Source organism: Glandiceps talaboti, chromosome 1 (assembly GCF_964340395.1).
Source record: "Glandiceps talaboti chromosome 1, keGlaTala1.1, whole genome shotgun sequence".
In the NCBI taxonomy this organism is placed as follows: Eukaryota; Metazoa; Hemichordata; class Enteropneusta; family Spengelidae; genus Glandiceps; species Glandiceps talaboti.
In genome coordinates, this window is record NC_135549.1 from 35,552,444 (window position 1) to 35,571,615 (window position 19,172).

Below are 19,172 nucleotides of genomic sequence, written 5' to 3' on the forward strand. Positions count from 1 at the left end.
GACCAATCATAGTACTCCATTTCACTTTAGGTCTTTTATTATTCCAAATGAAAGAATTAATAAGTTTCTGAGCTGCAAATTTGATATCCTGAGGAATAACTAAAGAAGACATTTGGTAAATTAACTGAGAAATCCCAAAAGTCTTTGAAAGAAGGATTTACCCCTAAACCCAATATCCCTGCTAGACCAAATATTTAGCTTTGTCCTCAGAGTAGAATCAGTTTTACCAAAATTATTCTCTAAGTTTGCCGTACTATTATATGATAAATAGATTCCAAGAAGTTTAACTGATTCTGAAGTGGGGGTCAAGCTGCATATTTTATCTTTATACTTACGCAGGGAGCCCATATAAACAAGTTCTGTTTTTGCATTGTTGATTTTAAGACCTGAACAAATAGAAAACAGCTGAATAACTGATAAACATGCAATAACAGAATCTTTGTCACTGAGGAGGATTGACATATCGTCTGCAAATAAAGCCAATTTTGTGCTATTGTTTTCAGGGAGTTTTACCCCTTTTATCTCCTCGGTATTTCTGACAGCAATGGCGAGGAGCTCTATTGACATAATAAAAAGGATCGTAGACAGGGGGCACCCTTGCCTAATACCTCTAGAAGGACTGAACCAACCGGTGGAGTGACCATTATTTAAAACACAACTTTTTATATTAGGGTAAAAAACCTTAACCCATTTAATAACCGAGGGACCAAACCCAAACAGATTCAAAGACTTGAACATAAGCGGCCACTCTAGGCTATCGTATGCCTTCTCTAAATCTACAAGTAGTACGACACCTGGGATATTTGTCATTTTTGTGTACTCAAGACAATCACGAATAAGGTGAATGTCTTCTGCAATATTCCTACCCTTAATGAAAGCCCTTTGATCAGGGTGAATTACTGAAGAAACCACACTGCCCATTCTCTTAGCAATTGCTTTACTAGCAACTTTATAGTCAATGTTGAGGAGTGATATTGTTCTCCAGTTCTTGATTTTTTCAAGCGTCTGACCGGACTTTGGAATTAAACTAATTACCGCTTCACATTGCGAAGTAGACATTTCGCCTTGATTAAAAGCATAATTAAGGGCGGCCGTGAAATGGTCTCCCAAATCATCCCATAGAGCAAAATAGAATTCTACCGAAAGGCCATCCGAGCCTGGCGACTTATTTTTTTGCATTGACTTCAATATTTCATAACATTCTTTGTTTGAAAGTATGCCTTCGCAACTTTGTGCATCTTCTGGACGTAATTTAGGAATACGGTTTACGTTGAAGAAGTTTGTATTGATAACGGGGTCATTCATGTCCGGAGAAGTTGTTTTGTAAAGCTTACTATAAAAATGCTTAATATAACTTAGTAAATCACTTCTCTCCGAAATCCGAGTACCAGTTATGGCTTTGGACATGGAAAATTCGCAAACAAAATGGCTGCTAGGCGGCCATATAGCATCGTATCTTGACAACAATGAATATGTACATGTATGTCATAGAACACTGTCCTAATACCAACTTTTAATGAGATCTGTTCAAGCATGTCTGAGTTATGGCTTTGGACATGGAAAATTCACAAACAAAATGGCTGCCAGGCAACCATATTGGATTGTATCACGACGAAAATGGATATGCACATGTATATCATAGAACACTGTCCTAATACCAACTTTGAATGAGATCTGTTCAAGCATGCCTGAGTTATGGCTTTGGACATAGAAAAATTGCAAACAAAATGGCTGCCAGGCGGCCATATTGGATCGTATCACAACAACAATGAATATGCACATGTATGTTATAGAACACTGTCCTAATACCAACTTTGTATGAGATCTGTTTAAGCATGTCTGAGTTATGGCCTTGAACATGGAAAATTCGCAAACAAAATGGCTGCCAGGAAGCCATATTGGATCGTATCATGACGAAAATGGATATGCACATGTATGTCACAGAACACTGTCCTAATGCCAACTTTGAATGAGATCTGTTCAAGCATGCCTGAGTTATGGCTTTGGACATGAAAATTCACAAACAAAATGGCTGCCAGGCAGCCATATTGGATTGTATCATGACAACAATGAATATGCACATATATGCCATAGAACACTGTCCTAATACCAACTTTGAATGACATCTGTTCAAGCATGTCTGAGTTATGGCTTTACACAGGGAAAATTCGCAAACAAAATGGCTGCTAGGCGGCCATATTGGATTGTATCATGAAACAAATTGACGTGCATATGTATGCCATTGTATGTTGCCCCTGTACCAAGTTTGAAAAAAATCAATCCAAGCATCTCCAAGAAACAGCTGCGGACGGGCGGACGGACGGACGGATGGACGGACAGACGGAACCCAATCCATAAGTCCCCGTCCTGGACTTCGTCCAGCGGGGACTAATAAAAAAAGTAATGAGGCGTGAAAATAAACAAGTGACGATTACATGCAAGTAATCAGAGTTTGAATTTTCTTGGAGATGATTTTCAAATAATTGTGAACTTCTCATGATTGCACATGTTAAATGTTTATGTGTTCGTAGCTCAGTTTTATCGTTCAACACATGCTCGTACCTGGGTAATATTAGGACTCTGATTTGTTTTCTTGTCGATCTGCTGCATAATGTTCAGATACGGGTTCCTAAATTACAGGTTCTTCAACTGCCTCATTTGTTGCAGTAACATTGATAGACTGTCACAAAAATCAGACAGTATACATTGTACATTGCCGGATGCCATGTCAGCAGTTACATGTTACATCTCCAGCTCCGCTCTGAAAACCTCCAATTAGTAATGTCAACAAAACAACATGGTTGTCTGCACATGCTCTAAAGGTTTTACCATAGTCGAAGGCTGTACACATATTACCCATGTTCCATTGTGACAACTCACGTTATTCTCATACCAACAGACTCACAAAGATGGATGGCTAATTAATACTACAGCTAAACCGTTGGTGGCCACAGCCTGGCACTCGGCAGGAACACAGCTTTTTTCCAAGCTCAGACCGAGCACATGTATGTCAACCAGCAACTTTCTTACACCTGAAATGTCACATACAGAGATTAAAAGTGCACCGATCATGATTTTTGTATGCATATTGTTCAGAGCCTTGATCAAACACTGTATAGGTGTTCATTTGCTCAATAACTATCCAGTTGCCTATCCAACTCTGTTGTTATCTTTGCAATATACACAATCATTTGGCTGTTGCTATGGGAGTGATCTTGTTGCTAGGTATATTTGCATACATTTTTTGAATGTTCATTCATTTGTCTATTAATCCCTGTTATCTAAATGCAATATACATGATTTGGCTGTTGCTATGGACACGGTCTTGTTGCTAGGCACATTTACATACATGTTTTGAATGTTTATTCATTTGTCTGTTAGTTCCTGTTATCTTTGCAAAATATATGATCATTTGGCTGTTCCCATAGGCGTGGTCTTGTTGCTAGACATTTACATACACTTTTTGCATGTTTAACTTCTGTAAGAATTCCTGCTATATTTTTTAAATACACCACCGTTTGCCTGTTGCTATGGTCGTGGCCATATATATTTGCATCTACTTTTTGAATGTTTAATCACTTGCCTACCAGATGATGTTGTTATTTGACCAAAATATACTGCCATTTGGTTGTTGCCAAGGGCATGGTCATGGTTGCTATGTACAACCGACATTTGTAATAATTGCCTAAATTTGTAATAAACCGAAAGTTGTAATAAAATTGCCGACATTTGTAATAAATTGCCGATATTTGTAATAAACTGACGACATTTGTAATAAATTCTGTGAACGACAATTGTAATAAAAATTGCCGATATTTGTAATAAATTTCAGAAAAAAATGTGTAATAAACCTGCCGAAATTTGTAATAAAAAAAAAGGTTAAGGGGGTTCCTCTCTGACTTTAAAAGAAATGGAATTACTCATTCTAAACTTAGAAAGGATTTAAAATATCGTCATTACAGGCTTCCTAGAATTAATTTACAACAATTATGTCAGCCACTTGGATCTTTGAGTTTTTGTCAATCAATCAATCAATCAATCAATCAATCAATCAATCAATCAATCAATCAATCAGTCAATAATAAGTCTACTTATCTACCTAGCTACTTACTTACCTACTAGTACCTACATTATATACCCAGCAGTACTCATGAACACGTCGTGCTTTATTGAACGAATGTAAATTTTGATCATTGGTGGACGTGTTGTTAAATTGACTTTGTCAAAAGATAACTTGTCGGTTGGTTGGTTGGTTGGTTGGCTGGCTGGTTGGTTGGCTGGTTGGCTGGTCGGTTGGTTGGTTGACTGACTGACTGACTGACTGACTGACTGGCTGGCTGGCTGACTGACTGACTGACGGAGGAAAGACGGGCGTATGGAGGGTAGCTAAAAAGTAATTTCAATCTGTTTTCTAACCTGATTTTATCTAGTTCTTAAATCTTACTTCCTCTAGTGTACACGCGGCGAATGTATGAGTTGTTTGTGATTGTGAAGGCTTCTGAGTGATGAGTGAATATACGAACTAGCATCATCAATCCATTCGTGGTTGTATGATCGAATGTATATATTTTAATCACTGCGGACAAAGTGTTGGTTGGTTGGTTGGTTAGCTGGTCGGTTGACTACCTACAAACTGATTTCTTTAGAAATCTTAGAAACGGCGATTTCACAACCAATTTTAGAGTGCATTTGGGGGCAAAAATTGAAAGCTTCATAATGGCTTGAGAAGTAAGTGGTATGAGTATTTTTTAAAAACAAATTAGTTAGTACATATCAATAAGTCTACAGGGACATATTCTTGTCCGTGAGTGTGAAGAGATTAATATGCATAAAGGCGAATATTTCAGACATCATACAATACGGACACTTGGTGTTATGGATACTGTATATCACTATATCTCACCAAAGTCTAGCGACACACATACCAGTTTCGATTCCAGGTTCGATTATTGTTGGTCTGTGAACTAATTGTACTTATGTATAAAAAGAAACGTAATCGCTTGCCAATATTTGCCTGATGTTTTTATAAACACAAACCTATGACAGGCCAACCAACGATAAACTCTGATATATAAAGGAAGAATTTTGGAGTTGAATCATAGAAGTAAATACATAACAATATAGTTCTGTGTCAATTTTTGGTGCTAAATACCGGCGCAAAACTTCCCTGGCTTAACTTGTAGAATAAGTTCTTACACAGGGAATTTTGATAAAGTTTCTTAGATCCAGGTGTTTAATTTGTTGAAATCTAGGATTGGTGAAGATGAGGCACTTATTTTGTAAATTTTTGCTGTCAGTTTTACTTCAAATGTCGTTACAAATGCCGGCAATTGTGTTACAAATGTCGGCAATGTTATTACAAATGTCGTTAGTTTATTAAAAATGTCGTCAATTTTATTACAAATGTCGTTAGTTTATTACAAATGTCGGCAATGTTATTACAAATGTCGGCAATTTTATTACAATTGTCGTTAGTTTATTACAAATGTCGTTAGTTTATTACAAATGTCGGCAATTTTATTACAATTGTCGTTAGTTTATTAAAAATGTTGGCAATGTTATTACAAATGTCGGCAATTTTATTACAAATGTCGTTAATAAGTTATTACAAATGTCGGCAACGTTATATTACAAATGTCGGCAATTTTATTACAATTGTTAGTTTATTACAAATGTCGTCAATTGTATTACAAATGTCGTCAATTTTATTACAAATGTTGTTAGTTTATTACAAATGTCGTCAATTTTATTACAAATGTCGTCAGTTTATTACAAATGTCGTCAATTTTATTACAAATGTCGTCAGTTTATTACAAATGTCGGCAATTTTATTACAAATGTCAAAGTTTATTACAAATGTCGGCAATTTTATTACAATTATCTTTAGTTTATTACAAAGGTCGGCAAGTCTCTGTAAATATACAAAACAAGTTGTAATGTTATATATAGTGGCCACAACAACATTTGGTTGTGCTATTATAAAACATTCTACAAGTTCAAAATTGAAATACACAAAATAATGATTTAATTGAAATGGAGATAAGATTTCATTATTTTAGAGAAAGGGATTGGGGAGACGTTATTCTCCCCTTTTTTATGTCCTTCATCTAAATAAATCAGAACTCATGAACTCATTCCCGGCTCTACTGGTCAACTATCCTTGATATCCCTTCCCTATCAGATTTAAAATGATGAACTACTACCCATAGTGCACAGCTCACTAAACCATGCACATCCTCGAAAACGCCACTAAAATTGAATATAACAAAACTCCGCTAAGAATTACACAGTGTACATTCATTCATTCATTCATTCATTCATTCATTCATTCATTCATTCATTCATCCATCCATCCATCCATCCAACCATCCATTAATTAATTTGTTCGTTCGTTCGTTCATTCATTCATTCATTCATTCATTCATTCATTCATTTCTTTGTTCGTTAATTCGATCGTTTATTTGTTCAATCATTCTTAAACTTCCTCATCACATACCATACATACATACATACATACATACATACATACATACATACATACATACATACATACATACAATACATACATACATACATACATACATACATACATACATACATACAATACATACATACATACATACATACATACATACATACATACATACTACATACATACATACTACATACATACATACATACATACATACATACATACATACAATACATACATACATACATACATACATACATACATACATACTACATACATACATACAATACATACATACATACATACATACATACATACATACATACATACATACATACATACATACATACTACATACATACAAACATATATGCGGATTGATTGAAATAATAATAACTTGTTTAATTGTTCAATTAATTATTATATTAACCAATTCAATTAATGCTTGTTAAATCCACTTTCGTTTGACGTGATGTTTTTTGCGATCTTGTATTTCTTTATTTAGATAACCCATGTTTTAGTGTGAAAGGAAGGACCCTCCTTAATGTAATTTTTTATTACAAATTTCGGCAATTTTATTACATATTTATTCTAAAATTTATTACAAATATCGGCAATTTTTATTACATTTGTCGTTCATAGAAATTATTACAAATTTCGGCAATTATTACAAATTACGGTTTTATTACACGAAAAACGTGATTTTTATTACAAATATCGGCGTTATTACAAATTTCGGCAATTATTACAAATGTCGGTTGTACATTGCTATGGCTAATTGTGTCAAAAAATGAAGAAAATCTGCAGAATAAAACTTCTAGAAACTTGTCACCAAGTTTCAGTCTCATTGACCAAGTACTTTTGATATATAAATTTTTGACCAAAATTCACATTGTTACACCTAATTTGCATATTACTGATGAGATCATTATATATGCTTAATAGTTCTTCACCTATACACCCACAGATACACCCCTTTTAAATTCAGTCCTATCTGCTCACCAGTTTTGGAATTAAAGATCTTTGACCAAAATGACACATTTTTAGCCCTAATTTACAAATTACTGATGGAATCATCATGTCATGAACAAATCTTAATTTACAAACCCCTAAGAACGTTCCCACCAAATTTCAGACCAATCTGCTCAGTAGTTTTGGAGTTTAAGTTTTTTGACCAAAAATGACATTTGTGACCAAAATCACATACCTGTGATGTAATTATTTTGCTTTGAACAATTTCCCAACTAGACACCAAAATTAATCTCCCCACCAAATACCAAGGCAATCGGTCAGGTGGTTTTTGAGTTTGTCGTCCACACGCAGACAGACATACAGACAGACAGACAGACTGACAGACTCCGCACCATCACTATAACACTTCTGAACCTTATCGGTTTAGTTTTGCTAAAAATGTTTACCCACATTCTGATCCATGCTACATTTGCTGAATGATTATCCAGTTGCCTATCCAACCCTGTTCTTATCTTTGCAATATATGCAATCATTTGGCTGTTGCTGTGGGAGTGGTCTTGTTGCTAGGCACATTTACATTTTTTTGTATTCATTTATCTATCATTAATCTCCATTGCTATCTTTGCAATATATGTTATCATTTGGCTGTTGCTATGGGCATGGTCTTGTTGCTAAGGATATTTGCATACACTTTTTAAAAGTTCACTTGTCTAAGAATCCTTGTTATCTTTGTGAAATACACTGTTTGGTGGTTGCCTCCTCTACATCTGAACTGACACCCATGCCCACGCCGTTCTAGCTAGCCCATGCCGATACCCAATCAAAAGTGACCTTACATTAGGATCAAATGAAACTACAAACGGACATGGACACTACAAAATCACGTTCTCCGTGTGCACAAGCACAGACAGCTGACAATTTCTAAACGTTTCAACTGTAAACAAATTCAGTGATTGTATATAAAGGTAATTAAAGTACTGGTAATTTGATGGTACCTCTATACATTTCGTCTGAATACGTTCGAACATACAGCTTGTGAGACAGAACGTCTAGGGGACACACAAGCAGTTTATAGTGTACGCAACGCAATGCGAAGCGACCGAGATTTTCAAGATAAGGACGATTTTTTAGAAAATATTTCTTAAATTTCCCCATTTCTATGAATCGTACAATACTTCATGACTACTTTACGTTCTAGAAGAGCACTACAGAGAACGCATACACGTTCTCTGAGATAAACATGAACACTACCAGGGAAACGCGTTCGAATGTAACTAACATGTAGATAAGACGGAATGCATCTAAACAAGAATTTACCATACATATATAGTAATACAATCACTCAATTTTTTTACAGTTCAAATACTTTCATACGTTGTCAGTTGCCTGTGTGTAGAGATGTAGAGGAGGCGATCAGGATAAAAAACGTAAACATGTACCACGAAGATTAATTGAGGCGAAACAACGAAGGTAAAATAGCAATGAACGATTAGCCGAAATCTACATTGGATTTTAATCGGATTGGGGGAAATGTCTGTGTGTGTGTGTGTAAATGACTTCGTGTTAAAGTCAACCAGATTTAAACTGCATGCCTCCTGTAAGGGAATCACTAATTATGTAAATTACTCATTAAAGGTAAAAGTTGTATCAACAAAGATCATATGACAGGTGCGTATTATTATGGTTGATATATGTACCATATTATATGAAATTTGAAGCTTGCATTTTTAAGATACAGCCTAGTTACCTAAAATTGTTAATTACGCAAATTTTTCATTAAAACTGTAAGCTATATCAACAAATTTTATAGGACGTACCCGCTTTGTTATGGTTAAAATTATGTACTAAATGATATTGAAATTCAAGTATGCATTCTTAAAGCGGAGTGTTGGGTATAAAAGGCCCCCTAACTTCGGGGGGGGGGGGGGGGGGGGGGGGTTATTGTCAAATTTGAATGCAGACTGTTAACAACGTCTTGATTCCTCTCTGAAAAGCCGTGATAACAATTAGCAGCTGGTGATTTTCATAATAAATTTGGTATGTGTAGACTTGTGAATGTCTGTTGAATGCAGGTATGGTCACAGAAAGGTGATATTGAAACATGGTAGAGACAATTTCGTACAAAACACGGTCAAACTGTGTCTGTTCGTTACTACTGAAAAGCCGTTACTTTTCAAACCTGGGATTAAAACGCCTGCCAATCACACTTGTTCAAATACGGGTATGTAAATCCACGAAAGTTTGTGTAGCAATCAACGTTATCTTGAAGTAAACATGATTAGTAATTAGTACCTCTCCATGCCCAAGCATAACGGTACATGCAAGTTTGCTTTCATGAAACATTGAGTTCACATTTACGATGTCTATGCATAAAGTAGCGGTGCTGAAACGAAATATTTCAAAAACATGAATAGCGATCACTACTACAAGTCACTACGATTGTAGGCCTATAGAGTTGATTGTAATGTTCAAGGAAACACTATTTTTTCAACAGGATTTTTGTTGATAGTGTTCACACTGAGCCGTGTACTTCCCTGATACATAACGTGCAGGGATAGTCCTTGAGTTGTACTAATTGTCAAATTAGAGTAGTAAATAAAGGAAACTTGTTTCGGTATACGACATTTCTCTTTTGGTGATATGCAATAATTTCGCACACGTTGCATGGCAAATTACAATGTTGTACTATATATAACCAACGTACGGTCGTATCGTAAGACGTATAGAGAACCGATCTATTCGATGACATGCTCTGATTCACATCTCTTTCGACAATACCAACCTTCGCATTAGACGCCCATTTATTTTCAAGTAGCGGTCATTTCTTTATGCCCCACGTCTATCCATGAGGGGCCAATACTTTTTATACCGGATTTTGTGATCGCGTGCTGGTAGACATGTGCCAAACCAACTACATGCCTGTGAACTTGTCAGAGATATGATAAGCACAGGCAGTATCTGCAGACATCTGCCTCGATACGTTGAGATACATGTATAGTTCTGGTACAGAGCTGGTTATTTTGACTTGGATCTTCAGGGTGGTCGGTTGACCTGTCAGCTATATGTAAGCTCCCAATCAAAAAGGCTAAAAAATGCCGCCGTGCATTGTCCTTTGCTGACTCGGGAAATTATGGTTTGCGATTTTTTTTTGTGGAGACAGCAGGACGCCAATATGTGACATATTTTACAGTTTACAACGAAAGTGAATAAACGCTAATTTTCACTCGAAATACAACATGAGGTAGCTTTTGCTTTCATAAAATGACGCTATCTCGAATATTTGTTGCTTTCGACCGGAAAATGAGATACAACTTGTTGAATCTCTCGATAACCAGAAGGTTTCTTGACGTGTCTACGTCTGTATCTTGAGATTAGATTAGATTACATATTTGTTGCCGTTTCTGTTGAGATGTGAAGTACGGACCGTTTAAAACAGCCGACCTAACCACATATTTAGTCGTTTATGAATCTTTGGGGCGTATGTATCATGGGTAGGATTCTTTATTTTTATGAATTACAATATTATGGACAATTGTATGTTTATATTTGTTTCCCCATGTATCTACCCGTAGTGTCATGTTCGATTGAATGTCGACCGCCAACACATATGGAACATGTACTAAAATGTTGTATAGAACACGCAGGCCGGTGGTGATAATTGGTCGATCAATTATACATGTCGTAAGTGTAATGAGATGATAAACAAGTGGTCCCCACATATTGTAGATTTCCTGTGCATTGAAATATAAACACACTTTCCCAAAATGGACAAAATTATCTATTGAGTAATATAAAAGTCAAGTGTAAACTTATATAGTCTTCCTGGTCCTAAAATAAACTTACAGTGTATGGATTATATGTCGAGTTTTGGGCTGAAAATCGCCACCGAACATGACCTTACAGCAGGACATAGAAACGACATTCAAGTCTTCACTGAATAATCCCAACAGATGTGCTCGTGGAGTTTGAATTTTAGCAACTACACCTACGCACGGTGCTGACTGGTTGGGAGAAATTTTTTAAATCTCTTGAACGGAAAAAACTTCATTGTGGACTCGGTTTTGAAAGCTAAACGAAAGAAGTCATCTGAGTATTTCAGAAGAACCGGATCAATACCACTTAGAAAGGTGTCAATCGACGGTCTTTCGACGTGGCGTATTGTAGTGTCTATGGTACCTGTTGGTTCTGACAGGATGCTCTTTCATCACCAGAAATAGGCACTAAAACTTTTCGTTTGACTACACCATTTTATGTCAGGGGTGATATGTCATGATCCAATCGACTGCAAATTTATTAATTACGTGTAATACTTAGCTTTGTACCATTATTAATATAATCTTAATGATAATTGACAATAGAGTGGCTTTAATATTGAACCAAGGCTAGATGGACACCAAATATGATTTTTCGATCGAATTCGATTTTATGTTACAACATGACTAACTTTCGCAGACATAAACAAACTGATAAGAGAGTCGCTTGAACCATATACATTGTCTATGCTTGAACCTACGTCAGAGGCCCTTGGGACACGGTGTTGTTTTTGTATCAACGTTTGTCAGTTTGATAACGGTGACAAGAAGAAGACTTTTTTCGGCACCCTCAAAGCCAGTTTTCATTGTCCACCACTGATACAATAACGCTCGGATCAGAGGCGTTTGTATATATAACTCCAGAAATGGTTGTATTTGTGACAGCCCGGAGTGTGCGAACATGCAACATTTTAATCGATCAGACTGTGTAATTTTAACTCGGTATGCACACTCGCGTACTCATATACACCAATTGTAATAATAATTAATTTTTTTCTAGTATTCATGGGGTCGGCATGCTCAATACTATTCAAACTTGGACAAAAATATTTTTATTTGTATGTCATAGTTTTGGTCGGTAGTCTTTTGGGAGACTCACAAAATTACCAAATGTCCATCTTGTTATGTGTTGATGATCTTGTAGCCACATTGACGTTGTTATACCGTGTGCAGGGTCTATGGTCACACGGACGTTCTGTGTACGTTTGATTCAAACTACTCAATGCAAATTCTCGAAGTTTCTTGTAATAATGATACGCTCAGACATCGAAAAGGCTCATCAAGAATAAAATCAAACAGTGAAAAAAGATAAACGGCACTCAAGTACACTTATTTTATGTGACAATCGAGCATGTTAGCGATAATCATGATCAGAACCTAACACTGGATATTTGCGCCGCGATACTACGACATGTGATCGGACTATAGGAACGCATATTATAGGACCGCGAGAGCTAGATCAGAACAGGCCACAGTAAACAGTGGTCAACACGTAGCTCAGTAGCATGCGTTTGCGATATAATTACTGGCTCGGAATGTTTTGGTTTTTTTGACAAATACGTACATGGCACAATGTCTTGGAATATTTTTAGTCAAACTTTGAAAGGTAAGGTGGAGAAAAAAAAATTTAGTGTTGCGTACAACACAGCTGTGTGAATACTCGAGTCACGGGACATGCAAGTACATTTACAGTTTATAAATTATATAAACGCACAGTATACAAACCTGTATTCAACTCATTCAGTATATTTCAACCGGGTATGGTAAAACATTAGTTACTCTCGGTAATCCAATTCAAACCCCTTTGTTTTATTTCTTTTGTCTTACGTCTTACCAGTATTTACCGATAAAGATAGTGATTCCCAGCTTGGTCGTTAATTATTCAGGATTACGTCGTTTCGGTGGAGAACGCATAAATACATGCATAATGAACCCGTGTGATTAACTTACTCCCCTTTAAGATACAATGTACATCCTAATTACTGAAAATCATTAATTCTGCAAATTAGTCATTAACATGTTAAGGTACATCAACAAACTTTATAGAGCATATGGATTTTGTTATGTTTAATGTACATGTATGTAGTAAATTATATTGAAATTGAAGTATGCAGTCTTAAGATATAGTCTAATTACAGAAACTCATTAAGTTTGCAAATTAGTCATTAACACTGTAAGGTACATCAACAACCTTTATACAACATATGCGATTTGTTATGGTTAACGTATGTACTGAATCGTATTGAAGTTGAAGTTTGCAGTCTTAAGATATAGCCTTATTACCGAAAATCATTAATCATGCAAATTAGTCATTAACACTGTAAGGTACATCAACAACCTTTATAGAACATATGCGATTTGTTATGGTTAACGTATGTACTGAATTGTGTTGCAATTGAAGTATGCATTCCTAAGATATAGCCTAATTACCGAAAATAATTAATTATGCAAATTATTCATTACCACTGTAAGGTACATCACCAAATTTTATAGGACAAATGCACTTTGTTATATTTAACGAATATGCTACATTATATTGAAATTATGCAGTCTTGAGATATTGCTTAATTAGTTTTCATTGCAATTTCTGCAATTAACATGAACAGATCTCGCTCAAAAACTAATCAGGTCTAGCCATTATGACAAACATTGTGTGAAACAAATTTCAGTATAACTGAGCCAGCCATTTTTAAGAAAATAATTACACACACACACACATATCCCATACCCTTATGGGAGGTAAAAATAGAGCCAATGGCGTTGTAGTACAGTTTTTATAATGTTTATCCACATGTTGATCCATGCTAGGTATAGGTGTTCATTTGCTGAATGACTATCCAGTTGTCTATCCAACCATGTCATCTTTGCAATATATGCAATAATTTGGCTGTTGCTATGGATATGGTCTTTTTGCTAAGTATACTTGTATACATTTTTTGAATGTTTATTCATTTCTCTATTAATCCCTGTTGTTATCTTTGCAATGTATGTGATCATTTGCCTGTTGCTATGGGTGTGGTCTTGTTGCTAGGCACATTTACATACACTTTTAAAATATTTATTCATTTGTTTACTAATTCCTGTTCTCATCTTTGCAATATATACTTCTAGAAACATCTCACCAAATTTCAGTCTCATTGATCAAGCGTTTTTTGATATATATTTTGGACCAAAATTCACTTTTTTTACATGTAATTTGCATATTGCTTATGAGATCATTATATGCTTAATAGTTTTTCATCTACACTCCCCCACATGCATCCTCATTAAATTTCAGCCCAATCTGCTAAGTAGTTTTGGAATTGAAAGATTTTTGACCAAAAAGACACATTTTAGCCCTAATTTGCATATTAGTGATGGCATCATCATGTCATGAACAATCTTAATTCACTTACACATAAGAATGTTCCCACCAAATTTCAGGCCAATCTGCCAAGTAGTTTTGGAGTTTATTAATATGTTTTTTGACCAAAAATCACATTTTTTGACCCAAAACGCACATCTGTGATGTGATCATTTTCATTTCAACAATTTCCCAACTAGACACCCAAAGTAACATGACCACCAAATATCAAAGTAATCGGTCCAGGAGTTTTTGACTTTAAGGTTGTTTACACACACACACACACACACACACACACACACACACAAACACTTAGTGATGCCTATAGCACTACTGAACCTTATCAGTTCAGTTGTGCTAAAAACCGCCAGACCGATCGCTACATACAGTTGTGCTACAATGCCAATGGCGATATTTTTCAATATGCGGTTAAGCAATAAACCACCCCCTGGGGATGGTATACCAAGAGTTTTTGACAGGTGAATGAAATATATGCACAAGCGATAGTGAGTGCATATATTGAGTTAACTGGTCAAAAACTTGTATTTCCAAATCCAATGACTCTCATCTCAGAAAACAGTCAATAAAATCACATATATATGCTTCTCAAAACTCATTTCATTGGTGAGTGAGTACCGAGTCTAGTGTATGGTCTCCGCACTCTGTGTCTTCGTATGTCTGCCTACGATGTCAGTTGATGTCATTTACATCATGGAAGTATCAAATGGGCAGAATTGTCAGGTAGCGCCAACAAATTGAAACTCAACTCTGAATAAACAGCCATTTTCAGATGCCTACATGACAGCAGGTAGATAATCAAAGACACAACTAACTGACAGAAAACTTCAATTTGGAGCACAAACTGTAGAAGGAAATTTAAACAGGGGTGAACAAATCATTTTGTGAACTGGTGGTCCCCGGACCAGTGCCTTAAAAAATCCAGTGGTCCTGCTGAAAGAATTAATGGTACAAGGTAAAATTTGTGCAGGACCCAGGACCCAGGACCAGTGGATTTGTTCACCCCTGAATTACCATTATACATTTGTACTAAAAGGAAACCTTGAACCCATAACTTATATCGATCAAAGTGAGGAACAGAGAAACATTTTGGGTTCATTGTAATGTCATTCTATTTCAGTAACAATGTATAATTTTCACATACTGTTCGCGATGTGTGAGCTTACATTTTACAGGCAAAATGTCTAGGGCTCTAGGCCAAATGAAATGCATACACACAGTACAGATCCTTTTGTTTGCTTGTATGGCATTTGGCACGTTGTTTGTTTGCATTGCTCACAGTGTCTTATCTACATGTAGTGTCCACACTTTGTGTAATTAGTTGTGCCATCGATTGCTAGATTTTGTGGTTTGGGATGATCACTACAAAGAGCTTGTTTTGGTGACTTAATCCCACAGCTACATTTGCTGTAAAAATTGGTGAGCGGGACCAGAATGTGATGTCATTCCTTGGTCTATGTCAATACGAGTGTGAAGCCACCATCATATTCATATTCAGTTTCAAAAGTTCACCTCTAAGCTCAATCTGAATATGATGATGGCTTCACACGTTCATCATGGGTATGAACGCGAGTTCGTCAAATCACATAAAACCATCATTGGCAGGTTAAAATCATGCGATTGTGATTACTTTTCACTTGAATTGCATGGATTTGCATGCTCCATATTATGGTCCATGACAACAGTAATTCATGGTGCAAATTGGATACTCTGGCAAAAATAAAAAAGGAGCATGCAAATCCATGCAATTCAAGTGAGAAGTAATCACAATCGCATGATTTCAAACCGCCAATGATGGATTTGTGTGATTTGAACTCGCGTTCGTGCCCATTCGGAAGACTTCGAATCTGATGATGAACGTGTGAAGCCATCATCATATTCAGATTGAGCCTAGAGGTGAACTTTTGAAACTGAATATGAATATGAATATGATGGTGGCTTCACAATCGTTATGTCAATGCAGATTTCAAGTTCACTGGGATCATTTTAACTGGGACTGTGCAGTTTATCTATATTGTGTAGTACTAGACTGCAAACAGGAAATTGAGAATAAGCACCCTTGTGCAAATTGGGGGTATCTGCATCTTAGTTGTAGTACCATTTCTTGAGAGCTTTGTCAGTTAATTGGTGTCAGGGATGTTTTAGGCTATGATTAACTGAGTAACCATGTATACCAAGACCAAGGTACACACCAGACAGGAAGTAGAGTGCCACCATGCCAAATTTTGGAAAGGCATATTAGGAGTGGTGTAGAACTGTACATGTTTACTGATTTTGATTAGTGGTATTTAGATATATCAATTATAACTTATAAGAAGAGTTGACCCCCCCCCCCCCCCCCCCCCCGCACTTGTTTTCCGAGATATGTATTAGAATCTTTATATCAGAATACGATAAAATGTCGATGATATCGGTAATATTGATACATGTTTAGCCAACTGTACATGTACATGTATATGAAAGGGGTATTTAGATATCAACTTTAACAGTAGCTGAACCCCTCAGGCAATCTACATTTCGCTTCGGGCAATTTCGGGCTATTACTAAGTAATAGTAGGACTTCTCTCGTGTCGAGATCACATTTATTACTTCCGGTACACACAATCCTCCATTATGGAACGGATAAGTGATTTTGATTTTCTCGAACAGCATACTACAAAATTAATGTCTTGGGAATTTAGAGAGTAGCTTTACTTACCTTTAAGATGTTGATTTTGTTGGGTAAACTCTGCCCGAAAATGCTGCTCTCCGTATCGTCCTTCCATGCCTCCGCCTTCGACGTGCTTAATCTATGTAATCGCCGAGTGGAGTCGTTTGTGATGGAAGAGATCATGTAGATCCAGGATCTCCCTTTATCATGTTTATACCTCCATGGTCAGTTAGACATCGATCATGCAGATCTGCATGATGGACGTTGCAATGTTGACCTAACAGCTCTGTGACGAAATCCGGTCCACGATACGAAATCTTGTCACGGCGCCCTCTCGAGAGGCAAAAAGTTCAGCTCATATGAAGTTCAAAGTTCAGTTGATGTGTTTATTGCATTGGTAGGTGCACTATACTATTCCAATTATCTATCTGCATTGTGGTTGTTTGCAAAAAATTTAGTCTTATTTAAAACTCTGTATATATACTATTTTATGATGACTGAGAAGTTGGACATTTCCTGTAGTCCTATGGTATAATTTCTTGTTTGACGGCTGTCGCAGTGTACGTGTCGTCGCCATTTTCTGTAGCCTGAGACAATGAAATTACAATCGCATAATTTCAAACTGTAGTGTTAGTACGTATCTTGATCTATATGATTTGCCGAACATGCGTCTTTGTACCCATTCGGAAGACTTCGAATGTAGTGTGTGGATGACCGTTATTATGAACGTGTTATCAACATACTACAAAGCACGTAAGCCAGGCCCGGCCCAGAGTATAGCCCAGAGCTAGTTCAGGTGATTGCGATTCATTTCGTCCCATTTCAACTCGCCCCATTTTCACCTCGTCCCATTTTCAACTCGCCCCAACAACACAAGGAAACGTTTTATAAATCTAAACGATAAGTGGGCTCGAAGTACGGGGACCGAAAAATTTACACGATTTTACCTACGTAGCCAGTTGCCAGTTTTGAAGCGTAGCAAATGTAACATTTCGTAGCAGAAAGTGGTGTGGGTTTTGGCTAAGTGTTTGGTAGATCTAGAACTTATACTAGCACAACAGCTTTCCTCAGTCATGGAATATGACTTTTCACACTTTTAGGACTTAATGTTTACAACCCAAATAAGAAATAATAATAATAATAACCAGGGAGAATATTAGTGACTGACAGTGACATGCGTACGACTTCCGCGCGTACGGGTTTTGGAGACGTGTCTCTTCTCCCTAGTTACTTTAACGCAACTAAGTATGTGTTTACAGTGCAAGTGGTACTTTATTAGTGGAATACGAGATACCACATACCCTCCAAACTGAGTACTACTAGCTTCGATTTCATATGAATTATATTGTAAAGAGTTGGGGCGAGTTGAAAATGGGGCGAATTGAAATTGGGACGAGTGAGTGGGACGAGTTGAAATTTGGACGAGTGATCCGTCACCAAGTTCAGGTGGTGACGGATCAACTCGTCCCAATTTCAACTCGTCCCATTTCAACTCGTCCCACTCAACTCGTCCAATTTTCAACTCGCCCCAATTTCAACTCGCCCCATTTTCAACTCGCCCCAACTCTTTGCAATATAATTTACCTGTGCATATATGAAATCGAAGCTAGTAGTACTCAGTTTGGAGGGTCTGTGGTATCTCGTATTCCACTAATGAAGTACCACTTGAGCTGTAAACACATACTAAATTACTACAATACTTAGTTGCGTTAACTAGGGAGAGGAGACACGTCTCCAAAACCCGTACGCGCGGAAGTCGTAAGCGTGTCAGTCACTAATATTCTCCCTTGTTATTATCATTATTATTTCTTATTTGGGTTGTAAACATTAAGTCCTAATGTGAAAAGTGATATTCCATGACTGAGGAAAGTTGTTGTGCTAGTATAAGTTTTAGATCTACCAAACA

The 19,172-nt window shown here is 36.6% G+C and overlaps 2 protein-coding genes across 4 annotated transcripts in view; one reads left to right on the forward strand and one right to left on the reverse strand.

Annotated features, from left to right (window-relative positions):
• LOC144437568 (uncharacterized) overlaps positions 1-17,540 on the reverse strand; it is a 78,046-nt gene extending 60,506 nt beyond the window's left edge. For all 3 annotated transcript variants that reach the window (XM_078126550.1, XM_078126542.1, XM_078126533.1), the window contains exon 1: positions 17,315-17,540. In XM_078126550.1, coding sequence (XP_077982676.1) covers positions 17,315-17,381 — 67 coding nt within the window. In that variant the 5' untranslated portion in view covers positions 17,382-17,540. The remainder of the gene's footprint in view (positions 1-17,314) is intronic.
• Positions 17,541-17,623: 83 nt separating this feature from the next.
• LOC144439222 (mitochondrial inner membrane protease subunit 1-like) overlaps positions 17,624-19,172 on the forward strand; it is a 71,015-nt gene continuing 69,466 nt past the window's right edge. The window contains exon 1 of the mRNA XM_078128502.1: positions 17,624-17,663. The gene's annotated coding sequence lies outside the window, so the exon portion shown is untranslated. The remainder of the gene's footprint in view (positions 17,664-19,172) is intronic.